This window comes from Salvia splendens, chromosome 18 (assembly GCF_004379255.2).
Source record: "Salvia splendens isolate huo1 chromosome 18, SspV2, whole genome shotgun sequence".
Classification (NCBI taxonomy): Eukaryota; Viridiplantae; Streptophyta; class Magnoliopsida; order Lamiales; family Lamiaceae; genus Salvia; species Salvia splendens.
This window is the reverse complement of record NC_056049.1, coordinates 22,850,936-22,870,077: the sequence shown is the minus strand read 5'-3', so window position 1 is coordinate 22,870,077 and position 19,142 is coordinate 22,850,936. Positions and strand designations below refer to the sequence as shown.

The 19,142-nt window shown below is 40.9% G+C and overlaps 3 protein-coding genes across 3 annotated transcripts; 1 reads left to right on the top strand and 2 right to left on the bottom strand.

The window, feature by feature from the left end:
• Positions 1 to 962: 962 nt before the first annotated feature.
• Positions 963 to 5,145, bottom strand: LOC121776938 (leucine-rich repeat receptor protein kinase MSP1-like). The gene is made up of 2 exons (XM_042174080.1): positions 2,074 to 5,145; positions 963 to 1,628 (listed from the first exon to the last, which is right to left on the bottom strand). Exons 1-2 carry the CDS (start codon positions 5,143 to 5,145, stop codon positions 963 to 965), a joined length of 3,738 nt encoding a protein of 1,245 aa, XP_042030014.1.
• A 2,704-nt stretch (positions 5,146 to 7,849) lies between these two features.
• On the top strand, positions 7,850 to 11,899 carry LOC121777318 (uncharacterized hydrolase YugF). Its single transcript, XM_042174530.1, has 8 exons — positions 7,850 to 8,160; positions 8,812 to 8,904; positions 9,331 to 9,542; positions 9,770 to 9,914; positions 10,005 to 10,077; positions 10,192 to 10,338; positions 10,750 to 10,875; positions 11,566 to 11,899. The coding sequence occupies exons 1-8, from the start codon at positions 7,934 to 7,936 to the stop codon at positions 11,650 to 11,652; spliced, it is 1,110 nt and encodes a 369-aa protein (XP_042030464.1). The 5' UTR covers positions 7,850 to 7,933; the 3' UTR covers positions 11,653 to 11,899.
• A 249-nt stretch (positions 11,900 to 12,148) lies between these two features.
• LOC121777317 (MACPF domain-containing protein At4g24290-like) lies at positions 12,149 to 16,108 on the bottom strand. The gene is made up of 7 exons (XM_042174529.1): positions 15,539 to 16,108; positions 14,828 to 15,066; positions 14,173 to 14,374; positions 13,992 to 14,069; positions 13,733 to 13,916; positions 13,402 to 13,568; positions 12,149 to 12,969 (listed from the first exon to the last, which is right to left on the bottom strand). Exons 1-7 carry the CDS (start codon positions 15,806 to 15,808, stop codon positions 12,277 to 12,279), a joined length of 1,833 nt encoding a protein of 610 aa, XP_042030463.1. The 5' UTR covers positions 15,809 to 16,108; the 3' UTR covers positions 12,149 to 12,276.
• Between the last annotated feature and the right edge of the window lie 3,034 nt (positions 16,109 to 19,142).

Here is a 19,142-nt window from a genome sequence, read left to right as displayed (position 1 = left end):
CCATGCCAACTCGGTGGCACGCCCATGTCCTCCTCTCCCGCCGCGGGCCGGCCGTATCCTCGGACGGGAGCCGCGGCTCCCCATTGTGGACGCTCTTATGCAAAATACTTAAAAGTACTAAGAGCACCCGCAACGCTGTGCCGTTGCGGTGCCTATGCCGTTCCGGAGGAACGATTCCGCGACGGCACGCGTTGCAGCCGCCGTGTCATCGCCATTCCGTGCCTATGCCGTGCCGGGTGTCGTTGCCGCGGCACGCGACACGACACGTTCCGCCACGCGCCGAGGCGATATGGCGGGCTCTCAGCGCACGCGTGACGCCCACTCGCTGCCCCGCGAGTGGGTTTCGTCACGGTGACGCAATAATTCATTTTTTTTAAATTCGAATTTAATAAAAAAAATAAAAAAAAATTTTGCAACGGTATTGTGACCGTTTTTTTATCCGTTTTGTATTTTTTTATTTTTTTTAAATTTATTTACTCTATAAATACTCCTATTTCATATTCATTTCACTCACAAACACACACCTATTTCATATTCATTTCACTCCTATTTTTTTAATAAAGTGTGTTTTTTAATTGAATTGAGTTGGAAATAAAAAAAAATGAAATTGAATTAATAGTAATTTAAGGAACGGTTAAGGAACGGAGGGTTGCAGGTTCCGTTCCTTAGTTAAGGAATGGAGTAAAAAAGTACAGTGGGGCCCGCAAATAGTAGTTTAAGGAACGGTATAGGAACAACGTTGTGGATGGCCTAACAAGTTAATAGTATCTCACAAGGTGGATTTGATTTTAAATTGCATTGAAATATTCAAATTTTACAAATTGTGAACTTCATTTCCACCATATTTTTGAAGTATTCTAAATTTGGAAGCCAACAACTAATAATCCCACAAAACAAGAGGTTTCAAGTCTGAAATAAAAGAACACACATTAATGATCAATCAACATAACAAAAAAAAAGGTTCAATAATCCTCGTCATCCAACATCTTGACAAGCTCAAGCATGGAAGGCCTCTTCCACGGCTCCTCACTCGTGCAAACCCTCGCAATCCTCAGCACAGCAAACATCTGCCTCTGCCACCCCGCCACGCCCCCCAAGCACGGATCAAACACCTCCCACTCCCTCCCCTCCCCCGCCACGTACCCCACCCACCCCACCAGGTTCCCCCCCTCCCCGTCCCCCTGCCCGGTCGGGGCCCGCCCCGTCAGCAGCTCCAGCATCACCACCCCGAAGCTGTACACGTCCCCCTTCTTCGTCGCCACCATCGCCTGCCCGTACTCGGGCGGTATGTACCCCAGCGTGCCCGCCAGCATGGTCGACACGTGGCTCTCGCTCGCGCTTATGATCCTCGCCAGCCCGAAGTCCGACACGCGGGGGTTGAAGTCGCGGTCCAGGAGGATGTTGCCCGACTTGATGTCTCGGTGGATGATGTGCGGGACGAAGCCGTGGTGCAGAAACACCAGCCCTTTGGCTGCGCCCTTGCAGATCTTGAACCGCGTCGGCCAGTCTAGCTCTTGGCTCAGTATCCAGAAGTCGAGGCTCCCTCGCTCCATGTACTCGTATATCAGGAACCTCTCGTCCGATACGACGCAGTATCCCAGCAATGGGACGAGGTTTTCGTGCTTCACCTGTTTGGCAAATGAAACAAACAAATATCTCACACCAGTATAAAAAAAACCGTAACTACTATACTAGTCTAACGTTATACAAATATATATGGACTAAAAAAGAACAATGATTAATCTAGCAGTATATGGATTTTATAATTTGATCTAGTTCAATAGAGAGTTGGTCTAATCTATAGAAAATTCAAATTTCTTGTTAATCTCGAAGGTTCGAGGAATGTTGTTGGCAAATGAAACAATCAAATATCTCACAATGGGTAATGGCAAAAAAATAAATAAATAAGTATTATCTCATGTCAGTATAAAGAGATAACATGCATTATTATCTAAGTTTAAAGGGTTATTTAATTTATTAAAAATTGATTTTAAGAATTACTATATAAGTCTGGAAGCTATTTTTATTATTAAGAACTGAGAACACTATATAAGTCAGAAGTTCTATCATTACCTTTCCAATGGTCTCCATTTCGGCGAGGAACTCGCGGTCGCCTTGCGGGAGGTGGCCTCTCTTGAGCCTCTTAATGGCAACAGGGGGCCGTCCCGGCAACGAGGCTTTGTACACCGTGCCGGATCCTCCGTCCCCGATCACGTAGCTCGGGCTGAAGTTCTCCGTCGCAACAGAAATATCCGCGGCATTCAACCTCATCAGGGGGTGCTCAAATGTAGCAATGTTGATGCTCAAAGGCTCCTTCATCTTCTTCTTCTCCGGCTCCACCGTTCTCCCCAGAATTATAACCTTTTGCCTCTGATCTCCGCTCTTCATGTGCACCGCCACCGTTACAACCAACACAACCGCCGCAACAGCAACGGCAACGCCGATTGCTGAGAGTATACCAAATCTAGCAGAGAGAAAGGGCGGCATGCTCTTGTAATCATCGCATTGATTTTCATCCTCACATGAAATAGGATTGTTTTCACCGGAGAAGGCGTTGCCGGAGAAGCTGGTGTATCTCAGCCCTGCGATCGAACATATGTTGCAAGGGAAAGAATCTTGGAAGTGATTTCCTGACAAGTCGAGGTAAGTGAGGGCCTCGAGCGTCGAGAGAGACGGGGGCAGGCTCCCGGAGAAGCCGTTGCTGTGGAGATCCAACACCGAGACCGATGGTAGGTTCGTGACTGAGCTATCGTCGAGGCGGCCGGAGATATGATTGTTGCTCACATTCACCACTAATAAAGAGAGAGTTCTTGTGCTCACATTGAGTTTGCCTGTGAGAAAATTCATGCTCACATCCAAATAGGCCAGATTCTTGGCTTGGAATAGTGAAGTTGGAATTGAATCAATAAGAAAGTTCCTCGATAAATCAAGCTTCGTTAAACTGGGTAGCTCCTGCCAAATATCACCCGGAATGGAGCCTCGGAGCTTGTTATTCGACAACAGAAGGCCTTGAAGGCTGAGAGAGTTCAGAGAGGGAGGAGCTACCAAAGTGGAGAGAGAATTGAATGAGAGATCAAGAAGGGTCAAATTAGGCAATGACCATATTTCTTCAGGTATGGTTCCGCTAAGCCTGTTCCCTTGTAACAGAATCTCTGTTGCCACAGCGCAGTCTCGGATAGTCGAAGGAATCGTCCCTTGTAACGCGTTGTACGAGAGATCTAGCATCCCGTAATGCTGCGTGTACTCAGAGTCCGGCAACGGAACCTTCTGGAAGCCGGAACATATCTCCTCAGGTATTACCCCAGTGAGCTGATTATGTGAGAGAACCAAATTGTCAAGTAGATTCAGCTTAGATATATCTTTAGGGATCTCTCCAGTTAAGGCATTCCCACCTAAATCCAAAGAAACAAGCATTTTGCAGTTGAAAATCTCAGATGGAATCCCACCACTCAATTTATTCCCATGTAGGGACAAATTGGTGAGATTCCTAAGCCTCCCAATGCTAGAGGGAATGCTCCCATTCAACAAATTATTATCCAGCTGCAGCCTTCGCAGCGATCTGGCATCGCCAACAACATTCGATAGCAACCCCCGAATCGTGTTATTGTTCAACGAGATCGCCACCAGCGTCTGGGACCCCCAAATCTGATCAGGGATGAAGCCAGAAAGCCGGTTCATCGCCATCTCTAAAGTGATGAGAGGAAGCTTCCCAAAATAAGGCGGGAGCTCACCGCTGAGATTATTCTCTGACAATATCATATCCGTCAGGCTGGTGCAGTTCCTGAACCGGTCACTGATACTGCCAGAGATGGAATTGCTAGACAGAATCAGCGTCTTCAGAGAAGACGCTGATTCGCATACATCTGCGGGGAGCTCTCCGCTGAGCATGTTCGCGCTAGCGTCGAAATGCAGAAGAGACGGGAGGTCTAAATTAGGCAGAGAGCCGCTGAAGAAGTTCTGCGATAGCATGACAGACTCGGCCCGCTTCCAGTTCGATATCCACGGCCGGATTGAGCCGGAGAGGCGGTTCGAGTTCAGAAGGACTGAGCTGAGAAACCCTAGCTCTGCAAGCTCTCCAGGTAAATGGCCATGGAGTGAATTGAAAGAAAGATCTAGTGTTCTGAGGTTTTTACACCCTCCGATCTCCGTGGGTATCTCGCCTCTCACTTTTGCGTTTGACGCGATGAGATAGATAAGATTCTGCAGCCTTCCGATGCCGGAAGGCAGCTCAGAATCGAAGTCGTTTTGGGCTAAATTCAGCTGTGTCAAATTGGTCAAACCCGAGATTCTCTCAGGGATGCTTCCTGTCAACTGGCAATGCTGAAGGGAGAGGATTCTGAGGTCTTTTAAATCTCCGATGAGGGACGGGATAGCTCCGGCGATCGGATTGAATGAAAGATCGAGAATGTGAAGCTTTTTCATTCTCACAATCACCTGAAATAAATCTCCAGAAAGCATGTTTCCTCTGGCTGTGAAATATAAAAGATTCGTGAGATTGGCAAAGCTGAAAGGGAGATTCCCGGAGAAGAGATTCTCGCTGATGTCGAGTGACTGCAGCAGCGGGAGATTCCCTAGCTGGAGAGGGAGATTCCCGGAGAATGAATTCGACCTCATTGAGAGTTCCTCGAGTTGTTTCAGGTTTCCGATTTCAGAAGGGAGTGTTTCTGAGAACATATTGTCGTCGAGAATGAGGTGTTCGAGTTGGTTCAATCCGCCTAGGTCGGGAGGGATGGCTCCCGACAGCCTGTTGCTGCTGAGGTCTACGACGCGGAGCTGGTGGAGGTTCCAGAAATCCGGGGGGATTGGGCCGGTGAGGGCGCAGCAGCTGAGGTTGAGGTGTTGGAGGGATTTGAGGTGGGGGATGAGGAGAGGGAATGGGGTGTTGAGAGGGGAGAGGGAGCATAGTGAGGAGAGGTGGAGGTGGGTGACTGTGAGGGTGTCGGGGGAGCATGTGACTCCGGTCCAGTTGCACGGGTGGTTGGAGCGGTTTGGACCGGACCAGCTCGGGAGGGAGGTGGTTTTGTTTATGATTGAGTCTCGGAGGGCGTTTAGCACGTGCAGATCATGTGGCTCCGCCATTGATGGAGGATGGGAGAAGGTGGCGAGGACGATAATGATGATGACAACTGATAATAATGCAGACATTGCTGCACATGATATAAAAATTTCATACATTAGTAAACTTGATAAGAATATACATGTATGTAATTAGGAAATTGAACTTGCAAGCTTAGAAAATTAAATGTGCCTTTGAGAAACTAGTTAAATTACATTTTTACAAGAAAGGAGAGACCAACGAAACCCTAGTAGGGTTTCATATCCCATTGGTAACAGGATAATCGTTAGCTGTTAAAGTTGATTTTTTTAATTCATTGTATTTTCAATATGATACAATTTATTTTTGAATATCTCAACAAGCTACTCGTATTTAAGAAAAGAAATACGCAAGCTATTTTGCTCTAACAAAGCTGGCAAATTACGTCAGACTAATTAATAGCGATATACATATATAGGTATATTTTTTTAGAAATGGCAACTTGTGAGGATGCTAGGATTTACAGTTAGGACTAATTAATTCTAAATTAACTCAAAATCATACTCCTACTAACTTAAAAGTTGATAAGACTGCTCAAAAATTGAACTTGTTAGCCCGGTTAACAATAATATCCTCAGATTAATTTTTAAAATAGTTGCATCTTTCTCCTATTCAAGAATCAAGATATCACCCCTCACAAAATAAAGAAAAATCCCTCAATTGTCATGCTTTTATGCATGCACTAGAAATCTACAAGAAATGTGAAGTAGAAGTGTGTGACAACACAAATACAGAGTTAAAATCCATGGAATAATTTGCAAAATCAGGCAAATGAAATAAAAGTACAGTGATACTAGATTTTAAAGAGTTAAAAAGATAGATCTATCTTACCTTTGTTGCAAATCTAGAACTCTATCTTGGCGTGAGATGATGAAATAATGCACTCTGAAGCACTTTTCAAAAGATTACGCGATTGAAGCATAAGTTCTTTTAAAATAAATATTCAGCAGATCGGCAAAACCTTCAGAGAGTTCCTTTTCTCGCGCTTCTAGGTATTCTCTACCGACGCATCTAAGGCCGATGTAAAATATAAGAAGGTGCACACTTCTTTCACTGTTTGAGGCGTTATATATTTGGGAAGGGTGGTGTGTATGGCGTGAAGAAATGTTTTACAGCCAGGAAAATGTATAAAGAGGCATCTTGCAATTCAACCTTAATTTTGTTTGTATCCACTTGAAAATTTAGGTTGGTTATAACTACAAATGCGTCATTGCTGTTTTCTAGTGGATACACTCTTTTTTTCCATATATAATAAAACCATATTTATTATGATATGATATATAATTTATGTATGTACATATAGTACTGAGTTAATATACCAAAATAGCAATATTGATATTGCACAGATTGATGGGATATGGGAAGTGTTTTAATAAGATAATTAAAAAATTGTTGCCATATGTATTTATCTGTATTTTTATACTTTAATGATAAATAAATACGATGTAAGTTGATCTTATGACGACATGTTTAACATTTTTTTGAACAAAAGAAAGTCTTATGCAAGCCAACCTCTAAATCAATAGCTAAAAAAACTAGTACTTCACCCTTCTCATAATAGGAGTTATAGTAAGTGTGGGCACGAGTTTTAAAAAATATAATGAAAAGCGCGTTGAATAAGTTAGTGAATTATAAGTCTCACTTATATATATTAGTTTTATAATAAAATGTGAGGAATAAGTTGGTGGAATGTAGGACTTACTTGTCATTTATGGTCAAACTGTAAAAATGAAATGTGATTCTTATTGTAGGACGGATCAAAATAGCAAAACTGGAAAGATTGAGACCCCCATATATTTTTTGAATAGAAATACGCACATGTTGTAAATTCAAAAAATACTAGTAGTAATTTTTTGTTTCTTTCTATTTTAATGAGTTTTGTAATATAATGTTAATGTTAAACAAAACACGTATATTGTCAAACATAAACGTGTATTATGTGGAGAATAATTAAAGGCACATAAAGAAATTCACGTGATTTTCATTTTTACGATGATATTGTTGAATGTAGATAGGATTGGTATTAATTTATTAATCAATTTTCAAACATCCAAGTATAAAGTGATACTTTTCCCACTTGATATTATCATTGAGTCGATACACATCCTTTTGATGGCGCTATTTTACATCACAATATAAAGTTTGGTTAATTATTAGAAAATAATACTGTACAAGCTAGTAAATTATGAAATTTGACGAGCAAAATTTTAAAAGTTCAATTTGTTTGTGAGAGAAATAATTGCGATTAAGAAATATGACTTATCATTTAGTATTTGAAAAATATCAAGAAAAATTGTTAATATTTATTGATTAGGAGTAATATAATTCAGTTAGTTAATTAACATAATAATTAAAGTAAAAGTTTTTTAATTAAATTTTTTAATTGAGATGGTGATGATAATAATAACAATAACAATAATAATAATAATAAGATTCTACAACATAAAATTATTGAAATATAATCTATAATTTTATAAATTTAGATAAATTTTTATTAAGTTATCAATTAAAACATAGTAAAAATATTATTTATAATAATAAATACTACAATTATTGTTATCATAGTTTGTATTTATAATAAAATAAAAATAATTTTAAATATTTAATGTGGAAGAATCTTAAAATTTGAGAAAAAATAAATAGCTAAAGAATATTTAAGAAACATGGAAAATGGAAATAAAAAACGAAAAGAAAATAAAAGATGCAAAATAAAATAAATTGAGAATAAATAAGAAGCAGCGGTATCATCGATGTGGCGCCAACTCCACCTCAACCGTTTCTTTCAGTAAATCAAATTCAGTTGCAATCTGCATCTTCAACTCAGAGTGGAGAGCGGCCATGGCGGTTTGTGGTGCTTCAACAGCAGCCATATCCAAGCTGGATCTGCCGGTCGGAATCACTCACCACAAACACAATTGGCAGCAACCGTTATCCTTCAACAGCAGACGGTACTTGATTCCTCCCCATCGAAGAATCGCCGAGCGTAATGCTTTTCGTGTCAGTTCTTCGGTGGATAAGTTAGATCTTACGACTGATGCATCTTCCCCAACCGAAGTTAAAACTAGGTAGTAATTGAATTTCTTCCGTTTTTTTATATTTTGGGGGTTTGTAGGCGGGGCGATTATAATTGCTCAATGTGTCGATTAATTAATGGCATCGCTTGCTTACGATCGGATGAAAATTTTAAGATTCACCATTATCATGATGAGATTGCGGATGATTTTGGCTTTAGTTAGTGCTGTTAGCTTTGAACGGGGATTTGGAGTATGTTTTGGTTTCATCATGTGATGTTAATGGATGAATCATATGTTATCTGTATCTCTGCTTAATGTAGGAATGCTTGTAGAGGATTCTCACTGAGAGAATATTTTGTGAGTTGTCGAATTCATGAAATTAATAGAAGTTCCGAGAAAATAAACATTTGAAAACCTCTCTCACACACGTTTACATACGCACACAATTGATTTGTTTGAAATGTAGAAAGAGGTATTTGATGTCAATCTTTTGGTTTTTAGGTATCCACTCCTACTCCTTCATTAGAGATTATCTTCTCTGCCTACTATACTGATTACATTTTAGGGCAACGGCCAACGGGTAACTAACATATGATTAGAAACTTTTTAGTATGCCTCTACTTGTTTGTTGACATGCTAACTTTAGGTTACTGCGTTCTTTTCAGCTAAAACATTCGTCTGTTCAATTTTGTTGGTTTGTAGTACATGGAACTGGAGAGGTTATTTGATACGTTACCAGTACTCAGGGACCACTGGGCCTGCGCTGGTTTTGATTCACGGTTTTGGAGCAAACAGGTCTACACTGCTTCAATTTCACTTCTCCTCAACTATATAATATAGGTACTTATCACAAAATGTCACACTTGCATATCATTTACATATGCCTTTTTGTTTCTCACTTGCCCAGTGATACTACCTTCTTTACCTGATTAAGTTGCTGGGCTTTTAACATCTTGTAGACAGGATAATTTTATTTATGTATGTGGTGCGTGATAGAACTATTTTTAGCTTGAAGTTTTTCTCGAAAATGATCTTCTATATCTGATAGATCATTTTGAAAGAATGTAATGTGCCTTTAAAGACTAGATTGCAGACAACATAGAAAAGAGTTCATATATATTTCAGTTGATATTATCCCTCGATTGATTGTTATAGTACTAATATCTCAAATCTCAGTCTTTATTATTTGGATGAAATTCCATTTCTCTGTTTTTTTGTCAGTGACCACTGGAGGAAGAATTTACCGGTTCTTGCAGATTTACACAGGGTATATGCAATCGATCTGATTGGGTATGGTTATTCAGACAAACCTGATCCAAGAAAGCTTCAAGTTGACCACTTTTATACTTTTGAGACATGGGGTAGTCAGATAAATGACTTCTGTAGGGAAATTGTGAAGGATGAAGTCTTCTTTGTCTGTAATTCTATAGGAGGTAACTCCTCTTCTTATTTCCTTAGCGAACAAAAATTTTCTTTCGAGTTGAGATTATTCTTTTGTTTTAGAGAAAGTGATTTTTCTTTAATATCTTCATCTAAATACGCAAGTGATGGAGGTTATGTGGCTGCTTTCTTGCTTTGTTTTTAGAATTCCTGTTATTACTTTGTGAGGTAAAAGACATTGCTAACTTAATCTAACAGAGCCATGTTGGTTTGACTGCAGGACTTGTTGGACTCCAGGCAGCAGTCATGGATCCTGAAATTTGCAAAGGCATTATTCTTTTTAATATATCCCTTCGCATGCTGCATGTAAAGAAACAACCATGGTACGGAAGGCCCCTAATAAAATCATTCCAGAATTTGCTAAGGTGAATTTCGTTTCTTAGTCACTGATTTAGCTTATATAATTTCTCTAATATTTTCTGTTGAACTTCTGTGTTTTTTACCCTTTACTTCAGAAACACTGCTCTTGGGAAATCCTTTTTCAGTGCTGTTGCTACATCACAGTCGGTGAGGAATATTCTTTGTCAGGTATGCCACTCTAATAATGCCTCTACCTCTACGCCTATGCGGGGTACTCAATATATTGAAGCATCTGTATGAAAAACTTCTATACTATACAACTAATTTTTGGTTCCATCTTAGTGTTACTATGACACATCGCAGGTAACTGATGAATTAGTCAAGATAATTCTTGAGCCTGGACTCGAACCTGGTGCTGCAGAAGTGTTTCTTGAATTTATATGCTACTCTGGTGGGCCGCTCCCTGAGGAATTACTGCCTTTAGTGAAGGTCACATTTTCACATGAATATACTCTAATTCCAGAATGGCTAATCATATGTTGTTTAACCTATTCTAAAGTTATCATCTATTCAGTTCTTATATTCTAAATGCTAGTATTATATAACCATTTGTGAACTTTGCATACTATGTCAAAATACAATTAATTACCTTCCCTAGTCACCATTCGGTATCCAAAAAGACAAAGCAAAGGAACTGTATGCCTTCTATTGCTCACCCAATTATTTAGCTATTGTTGCTTCTTTCCTTGGATTATCTGTAAATGGTATTCAAGCTAATATATTCACAACTTTGGCCGAGTTGAATCTGTTGTTTGCAATATATTTTGTTTCTATGCTCTTTTAACTATATGTTTCTTTAGCAGATAGAAATAATTTATCGTTTTTGCATTTTGCTTGCAGTGTCCTGTGCTGGTGGGCTGGGGTGACAAGGATCCTTGGGAGCCAATTGATTTAGGGAGAGCCTATGCGCAGTTTGATACTGTTGAAGATTTTGTTGTGCTTCCTAATGTTGGCCACTGCCCTCAGGTATTTTTATACCTTTTGTGCATAGAATTTCGTTGGAAGATGATTTTCTTAAAACAGCTTCTTCACAAACACAAAAAAAAAAAAAGGATTTCGGCAAGTGGCATCTTTCAGAATTTACTTCGTTTTCTAAGCTAAATTGCCTCCTTGCAATATAATGAAATGATCAACTGCTTATAGCATGGCTAAATAGTTAAATATATTTCACACTATCACTCTTTCATCAAATCGATTGTGAAATATCGACTTGATCAGACAAATGAATTGGACCTCACTTTATGTTCTATCTCTAAATAACTTTAACAGATAAAAGGAAATAATATGGAGTATAGCTATAGGATATAGCAAGGCATCAATCTGCTATAATGTCATGGTCGTTTAGAACAACATCTTCCTCAAGTATGAGTGCAAGTAGACGCAGGGTGCAACCACATTTTAATACCTGTAGATTTGAGAACCTACATGCACATCTGACAGAGAGAAATTGGACAACAAAGTGTAGCAAATAAGAATTACACTGAAACTAGGCACCAGAAATAAGATAACAAAAAATATTACTGATATAACTGAGGAAATAGTAGAAGATAACTGTAAGAATACATTCATGCTTTGTTTCCAATCTCTTTAGGGAGTTTTCCTGCCCTCACTATAGATAAGTGATATCTTCTCTGACTATAATTGTTTCATATGAAGGATGAGGCGCCTCATCTGGTGAACCCACTCATCACATCTTTTGTGGCTCAACATGCACCACCCGCTACAACTCTTCAACCCGAGTAATTATGTTCTCAGGTAAGGCTCTGCGAAGTTAAGTGCCCACAAACGCTTATTGGCTCCACCAGTCTGCTGAATTATACCAACTTAGTATATTGCAAGGTGATTTTTGCCAGGCTATAAAAATTGTCTGTACATGATTCTTTTTGTGTATATTCATACTATAGCCTACTTTGTTTGTGTTATGATCAGATCAACATACGTTTTTGTAGTCTGATTTCTTCGTATATTTGCTGTGATTTGTCGATGACCACTCAGAAATGCCCCAACCGTTACCTAAAGATGTTGAAAGCACCAAAACTTGCAACATAGTCATATTTAGCATGGAACGTCTTGATTTGTTCTATGATGACCATTTTTAAAAGATGAAAAGAAATCTAGAAGCCAGTCTCGTCTCGTCCTTGTTTTATTTTTGCCTTTTTTCTTTACCGTTTACGTTCTTTAGTCACGAAACAAACTATACGGTGTAGTGAATACACCACCACAGCCTGTTAAGCTACGGTAGTTGAACAAGGGCATGAGTTTCTTTTTTTGTTTTTTATCATGATCACAATATTATGAACAAAGAATAATTTTTAACAAACCAAACAAGGCAGAAAAATATGTTCTCGTGTGGGAAAGAAAGACTAACTATGCTTCTTGGGAATAATCCAACAAAGAAAATTTCACTTGCAAACCAATTTTGCCACCGTCAGTTACCAACTTAGCTGCTGTCACCAACCAATGTCCAGGACTGTCGTATGGACCACGGGCAACCTCAGTGGCATCAATGAATTTAAGCAGCTTTGTCGAGCGAACTGGGACAGGAGGGCCATCCGGGTATACACCGGAATTCAAAGCTGCTGGGGGCTGCTTGGCATCAGCCACTGCCCGCTGGGTAAAGGTGAAAGTAGTGCTCAAATTCGTGAGGAAACTGGACTTGCGAGATGCTTCGGGTGCAGCAGCCCATTCTGTTTTTCTGATTGTGCAGTTAGGAATGTGGGAATAAAGCAGACGGAGGTGGAGGACTTTCTTAGGCCATTTTCCCTTTATCAGAAACTGCGCACCGGTCACAACGAATACACCATGTGGTTCTCCTTGTATCCAGCTAGGATCGTGCTTAACTACTGATGAGCATATATTTGAGTATCTCTTCCATCTGACAGGTTCTAAGAACTGATTACTCGATTCATACTCATCCGAACCTCGCCAGTGTGTTGCCGAGTGCATCGTCATTATATTTGGAAGACTTGACAAATGTTGTACATGAATTGCCAGTCGATTGCTTTTCTTGCCTTCCAAATACAGGCGTAGGCCGATGACTGGTTTTTGATCACTTGTAACCTACAAGTGGGATATTTTAAATCAATATAAGCAACCATAATAAATATGTAAATCAGCAGCGGGAGAGGATAATTCAGAAAGCAATAACATAGTAATAATCAATCCTAGAAACAAAGTGCGAAGAACGTGCAGCCTCGTTCACATTCAGATCCTATCTGAATAACCCAACCTAAAACTAGCTTCATTTTCATAAGATTTTTATTAAAATCAATCTGATAGTTCAACTGAGCACACAAAAAAAGACGAATCTCATAAATTTGATGTGCATGCAAAGTTTCAGCCCACAAAAGCAAATTGTAATTTAAGCTTAAGTCATCTCTCCTGAAAATCATGGAATTATGCACAAGAGGATAAATATGATAAACGAACATGATGCACGCTGCACGTGCAGATTAACATAATACGTTTTTAGCTGCACGAAGAGGTTCGTACCTGAGAAAAGCTTACAAATATCTTGGGGCCCAACAAGCTAAACTGTAAGGAGGGGAAAGATGTCTTCTTCCTTTGGTGTCTAAGGGGCAACTCACAGAACAAAGGAGCCCATTGTGTAGGAACTTGAAACTCCAAAAAATATGGCAAATCCTCTAATGATGGTTTGTCTGAAGAGAGAAGTATTAATCTATAAGTCGGTTATTAACGAAGGAGGGAAAGAACTCTAGCACAAAAACAAGCTGAAATTAATGCTGGTTTCATAATATGGACTGGGGAGGATGGTAAAAAACAAAAAGGATAAATCTGAGATCACAAAACTGTAAGAACATACATCTCAAGTACAAGTTGATGGCATGACTAAGATAGCCACTCCCAGGGATTCCATTCAGCAGAGAAGTAATAGGTACAAATTTGAAAAGTACTGCTTCTGGATTAGCTGCCATTGTCTGGAGCCACCGAGAGTGACTTTGTGCAAACACGTCACCACCTCTTTTTGACCAAATAAGGGTGAGCCCCTATACATATTACAAAATGAATCACCTCCCTCAAATTTTTAAAGAGCCAATAAAGATTGAGCATAGACAACTTACATCCTTGCTCGATGTTTCTGTGATGCTAGTAAACTGCATTGTATGTGTCTGTAGCATGCGACTAAATACTTCAGGGACCTGCAGATGTACCAATATTACTGAAACAGGATATAGAATTACAATGTTATAAGCAAGAAGCATGCACACAGTCCTAACATGAATTCCACAAGTCGATGTATACCTTTCTTTTGTTATCTTTTGCTGTTCTCTCCAGGATAGGGCTATTAGTAGTATCAGAGAATAGACAATCTCCAAGTTCCTCTAAATATCCCTTGAGCTCAGCTGGTGGAATCGGAGATGATGCCTTCTGTTTCACACAAAGCACATCCTGGCCTCCAACAGCCATTCCAACAACTATATGTGTTCCATATGTCTGGATAAATCTGGCAATTGAAACCAATTTAACATTATTAAGAAATAAAAGTACACATGTTACTTCACGCAGGCCAGTGATTTTCACTGTAAGTGTAGCCTATGCCCTATTTTGCAAGCAAAATGGTTTCATTCATCTAGATAAACTCTTGATAGACATTTCTATGGACATAGAGGCCACTGCGATTCATAAATGCATGCATGAAACAAATTGGTAACATGATGCATTAAGAATGTTCACCACTTATGTACTGACACAAGGGAAGGTTACTTAGGTGGCATGCTTGAGTGCTGGAAAGTGGATTACATAACATTGGGAGCAAAGAAAGATGGACCTACTACATTTGATAGTCCAGGATGATCTACCAAAATTTGCAACTTGGCACTGCAGTTAGGATTCCTATAGGACTACTACTTTATTCCTGATTATAAAGATAGTCAGACATGCTATTACTTAAAATTACCTGGACAATGATGCTGGATCCCAACGAGATGGAACAGACTTCTTGACATGGTCATGTAGTTCTAGTGGTGATGCAGTAAGATGTAGATGATAAATTGAGATGAAATAGCCATCAAACGCTAGATACTTGGCATCCGCAGCATCATTTAACCAGGCTCCACTCAGGTCGAAAATGGCATTAAGATATCCAGAAGGGACTTTTCCTTGTAATGATGATTTCTGATTAAGTAGCTCTGACATCTGCAAGAATTATATCGACAAGAAAAAATTAACAAAATCTCTAAGCATAGAATAAGTTGTATAGTTATTGTGTTCTTATTGATGCATCTTCCATGTTTCCTTCAGGTGCTACAAGTGCAAATGATCGTCAGCAAATCAATTAGGTAAATGAAGGAAGTAGTTCGGCGTAAAACATTATCGAACGTTTCATTCTTTCAACCAATTGTTAGATTTAGTTTTCTTTTGTTTCTATGGAAGCCTATGCGGCTATACTTGCAAGCAGCTTCGGTTCGTTTCAAAAGTAGAGAGTAAGTGTCAAATAACTTCGCTTCTTCATCACTGTTTTCACGGTAAGGATACTTGAGCTCAGATTTGCTTCAACTTCTCTAACACTTACTACGGTAGAGCAATTCGGAGTCCAATAAACGAACATGTAATCTAATGCATTAATTAACTCAGAAACAAATAGATCAAACAGAATCGAAGACTAAACCTGATTGAATTGGAGCACATCCGACTTAAACCGCATGTGATCCCCCTTGTCGATGTGTATACTCTCCGGCACATCGCGTATGGTGGCGCCGCCCGGAACAACGACGTCTCGCTTGCGCCGCTCGTCCAAAATAACCAGCCTGCCTCCGGCGGGGCATCTTTTGAGGAACTTGAGCCTGAAATCGCCAGCGAGGTCGAAACCGAGCCCCAGCGCCTCAGTTGCGCGCACCTCGATCGGCTTCTTACCGTACTCGTCATAATCGTCGGCCATCACCGACGATCGGAGAAGAAAACCGCAGGTATTATATTGGAATTACAGATGCGAGGGCGAATTTGACCTTTGACCGGAAAAATTCAGCTGCGGCGGCCCCGCCTTGACTCTTCGCCGACTCGTCTTTGCCCTTTTTCAGCTCACCAACTATTACTTTGACTATTAACAAGTGATGTGATTGATTTTCTACGCAATTCACCTAAAAAGTGAGTGATTTCGAGAGAAATCAAATCTCTGTTTTCCAACGAAGCATTTCCAATTCTGGTCCTTCACATTTTTCTATTTTCATTTTGTCAGACAAAATATCTGCCCACCTGCCATATCTAACATAAATAAATCAAGTTAATCGTAATTTGTTGGGTTCGACCTTGTTTCGTGACGTTGTTAAATTAAACAAATAGTACTATATTATTTGAGACATCCAAAATTTAAAATATTATTTTTCTTTTTTCTCAATAAAACTGGTAACATAAAATTAATACTAGAATATGGAGTATAAAAATACGACATACTATATTTTATTAATTTTTTCACTATTACTTTTGTCAAGTCAGAGTGAAATTATGTGAGATTCTATAAAAGGAGTATTCAAGCGGCTATCTTTTGAATTTGACATTTTGAACATAATTTTCTTAAATCTCGTATCTAAAACAAATATCTTGCTTATAAAATAATGGAGGGTGACGAGTCCGCGAATTTCTGATGTTAGTGAATGCAGGAAAATACAGATCACGACACAGAGAATTTACGTGGTTCGATTTACTGAAGTAAATCTACGTCCACGGGAAGAAGGGAGGGCAAGATTGTATTGCTTGATCTGGGATTTACAGCTTACAACACAGACTTGCTATATGATGTTTTATCTCTAGAGAGCTTAACCTTTTTCTACCAGATCTAAGTTCTATTTATATATAAGACCAAGATCGTGGCATGCAGCACCATTTATTAGGTAGTGGATGTCGTGGAGATCGTGGCCTAAGATCGTGGATGTAGCGTAGGTCATGGCCTACGATCGTGGCCTGAGTTGACACCACGTGGTAGTGGGTGTGTTGGACATCCTGTATGGGTCCACTAACTCCTTGTTCGGTCGAATACTGAGACCGAACTGCTTTGGTTGCCGATCTGAGAGTAGAGCTTGATGCCGACCTGAGAGCAGAGCTTGATTGGATGGCTTTTACCGAGCTGTAGGCTGAGGCCGAACTCTTTGGTAATGCCGAACTCATACTCCTGCTTTGGTTGCCGATCTGAGAGTAGAGCTTGATGCCGACCTGAGAGCAGAGCTTGATAGGTTGGCTTTTACCGAGCTGTAGGCTGAGGCCGAACTCTTTGGTAATGCCGAACTCATACTCTTCCTTGGGCTTTGGGCTGATGGGCCGTCATTGCTGTTGGGCTTGTTTAGTACGCACCCCATCACTACCCCCCCCGAAAAGCGAAGTGAATCACTTCGGCGAAGCGAGTCACTTCGGCATTCTGGAAAAGGGTACGGGGGAGGCTGAAGTCAGGGGACGTGCCCTGCGCGTGACTGCATTAAATGCGGCATTAAATGCGACAGTAAAATCCGGCCGTCGAATCCTGAAAAGGTGGAATATGAAACGGTGCGATGATTTGAAATCTTTTCCAAATCTGATAAATACCGCCTTTCTTCATCATTTGAACACCTTTGCTATTGGCTTCTTCTGCACTCTCTATCTTTTGCGTGAAAAATTTCCTTCCGCTTTCAAAAATTTCCTCAGGATTTCTTCAAACTTTCAAAGAGTAAGAACCATGTCTGCTTCTTCTTCGTCTGAGTCTGGTAGCGGTAGAAAAGGGGGTAAGGGGTCTTCTAGCCGGAAAGAATCCGGGGAGAAGACCGTAGAGTATTTTCACAGTATCTTGAGTAAGGATACTGTGATATCCCTTTACGAAAAATACTCTTTTCCTGGGGGGAAGGCGGTGGTTCCCGACGATGATCATAGGGCTAACGACCCGCCGGAGGGTTATGCCACCGTTTACGAAGCCTGCTTAGAATGCGGGCTTCGTTTCCCTCTTCCCCCACCTTTTGTAGAGCTTCTTGATTTTTTTCAACTCCCTTTAGGTCAGGTGACTCCGAATTCTTGGAGGCACTTGTCGGCTTTTGCTGCCGAACTCCGTAGGCTAGATAAGGATCTGTCTCTGCGGGCAATCCTTAATTTTTTCCAGTTTAAGAGGAAGGGATCTTGGTTTTACTTGGTCCCTTTACAGCCTTTTAGGGCCTTTTGTAAAACCAAATGGCCGAAATGGCAAAATCGCTTCTTTTTTTATAATAGGACCGCGGCTCCTAGTTTTCCCTGGAGAGGGCCGAAGTCCGTTATCCGTCATCCTCGGCCTGAACCGTTGGACGAGCTCGATGGCGAGCTCAACAAGATTCCCATAGTTAGGAAACAATACACGGAGTCTGAGCTCGTCACGGGCGACGTCGTGTTCGACATCTCGTCTTCGGACGAGGAGGCCGAGGGTGAGGATTTCTCTTTATCTTTATGCTCTACTGCTTTAACGAAGAAAACTAACTTTGTTTTCTTGCTTTTTGGCAGTGTTCATGCTGAATAAGGTTAGCCGCAAATCCTCCGAGCTTAAGGAGCCGGAGAAAGAGAAGGCTACCAGCTCGGCGCCTGATGCCGAGAAGAATCCGAAGAGGCAAAAGACCTCTTCGGGTCCAAAGAAGCCGGAGTCGACTTCGGCAAGTAGGAAGGGGAAGACCCAGAAGCCCCCGAGAGCGCCAGAGAAAGACGTGGTCTTGGCGCCTCCTTCGGAGCATATCTGTGAGCCATTTTTATGGCCCACGGACTTTGCCGAGGTGAATTGTCTTCTTGATTCTTTGGCTTGGCTTCTGTCCTGTATTTTTGGTGCCCTCTGTTGACTTTTTTCCTTATCCATTTTCAGAGGAACGATATGCTCTCCAAGCTCGTCGCCGTCGAACTCTCCAAAGCGTCCAACGACTATGCTGAGATGCAGAGGAAATTGGCGGCTGCTTGTCACCGGGCCGAGCAGGCTGAGGCAAACTTTGAGAAAGCCAGAGCTGCTAGGATTTCGGCCCAGGATGAAGCTCAGTTTGCCAAAAACCAGCTCGTCATCCAGCGAGAGCAGACGAAACGGAGGGATGCTGCCGCCGTGGTTGCCCAAGGAGAGGGTCTCCGTGCTTTCGTGGAGAAACTCTTTCTGAGCCACCAATTCTCGGCCTTTGTCGGTAGTCTGGTAAGGCTAATTACCGATAAGGGCGAGCAGGGGGCCGACGTCGTGCTGCCTCTGTATAGCCGAGAGATAGCAGCTCGGCTTCAGAATCTGCCGCTCCTTGAGGAGCTCGCTTCATCCTCGGTCC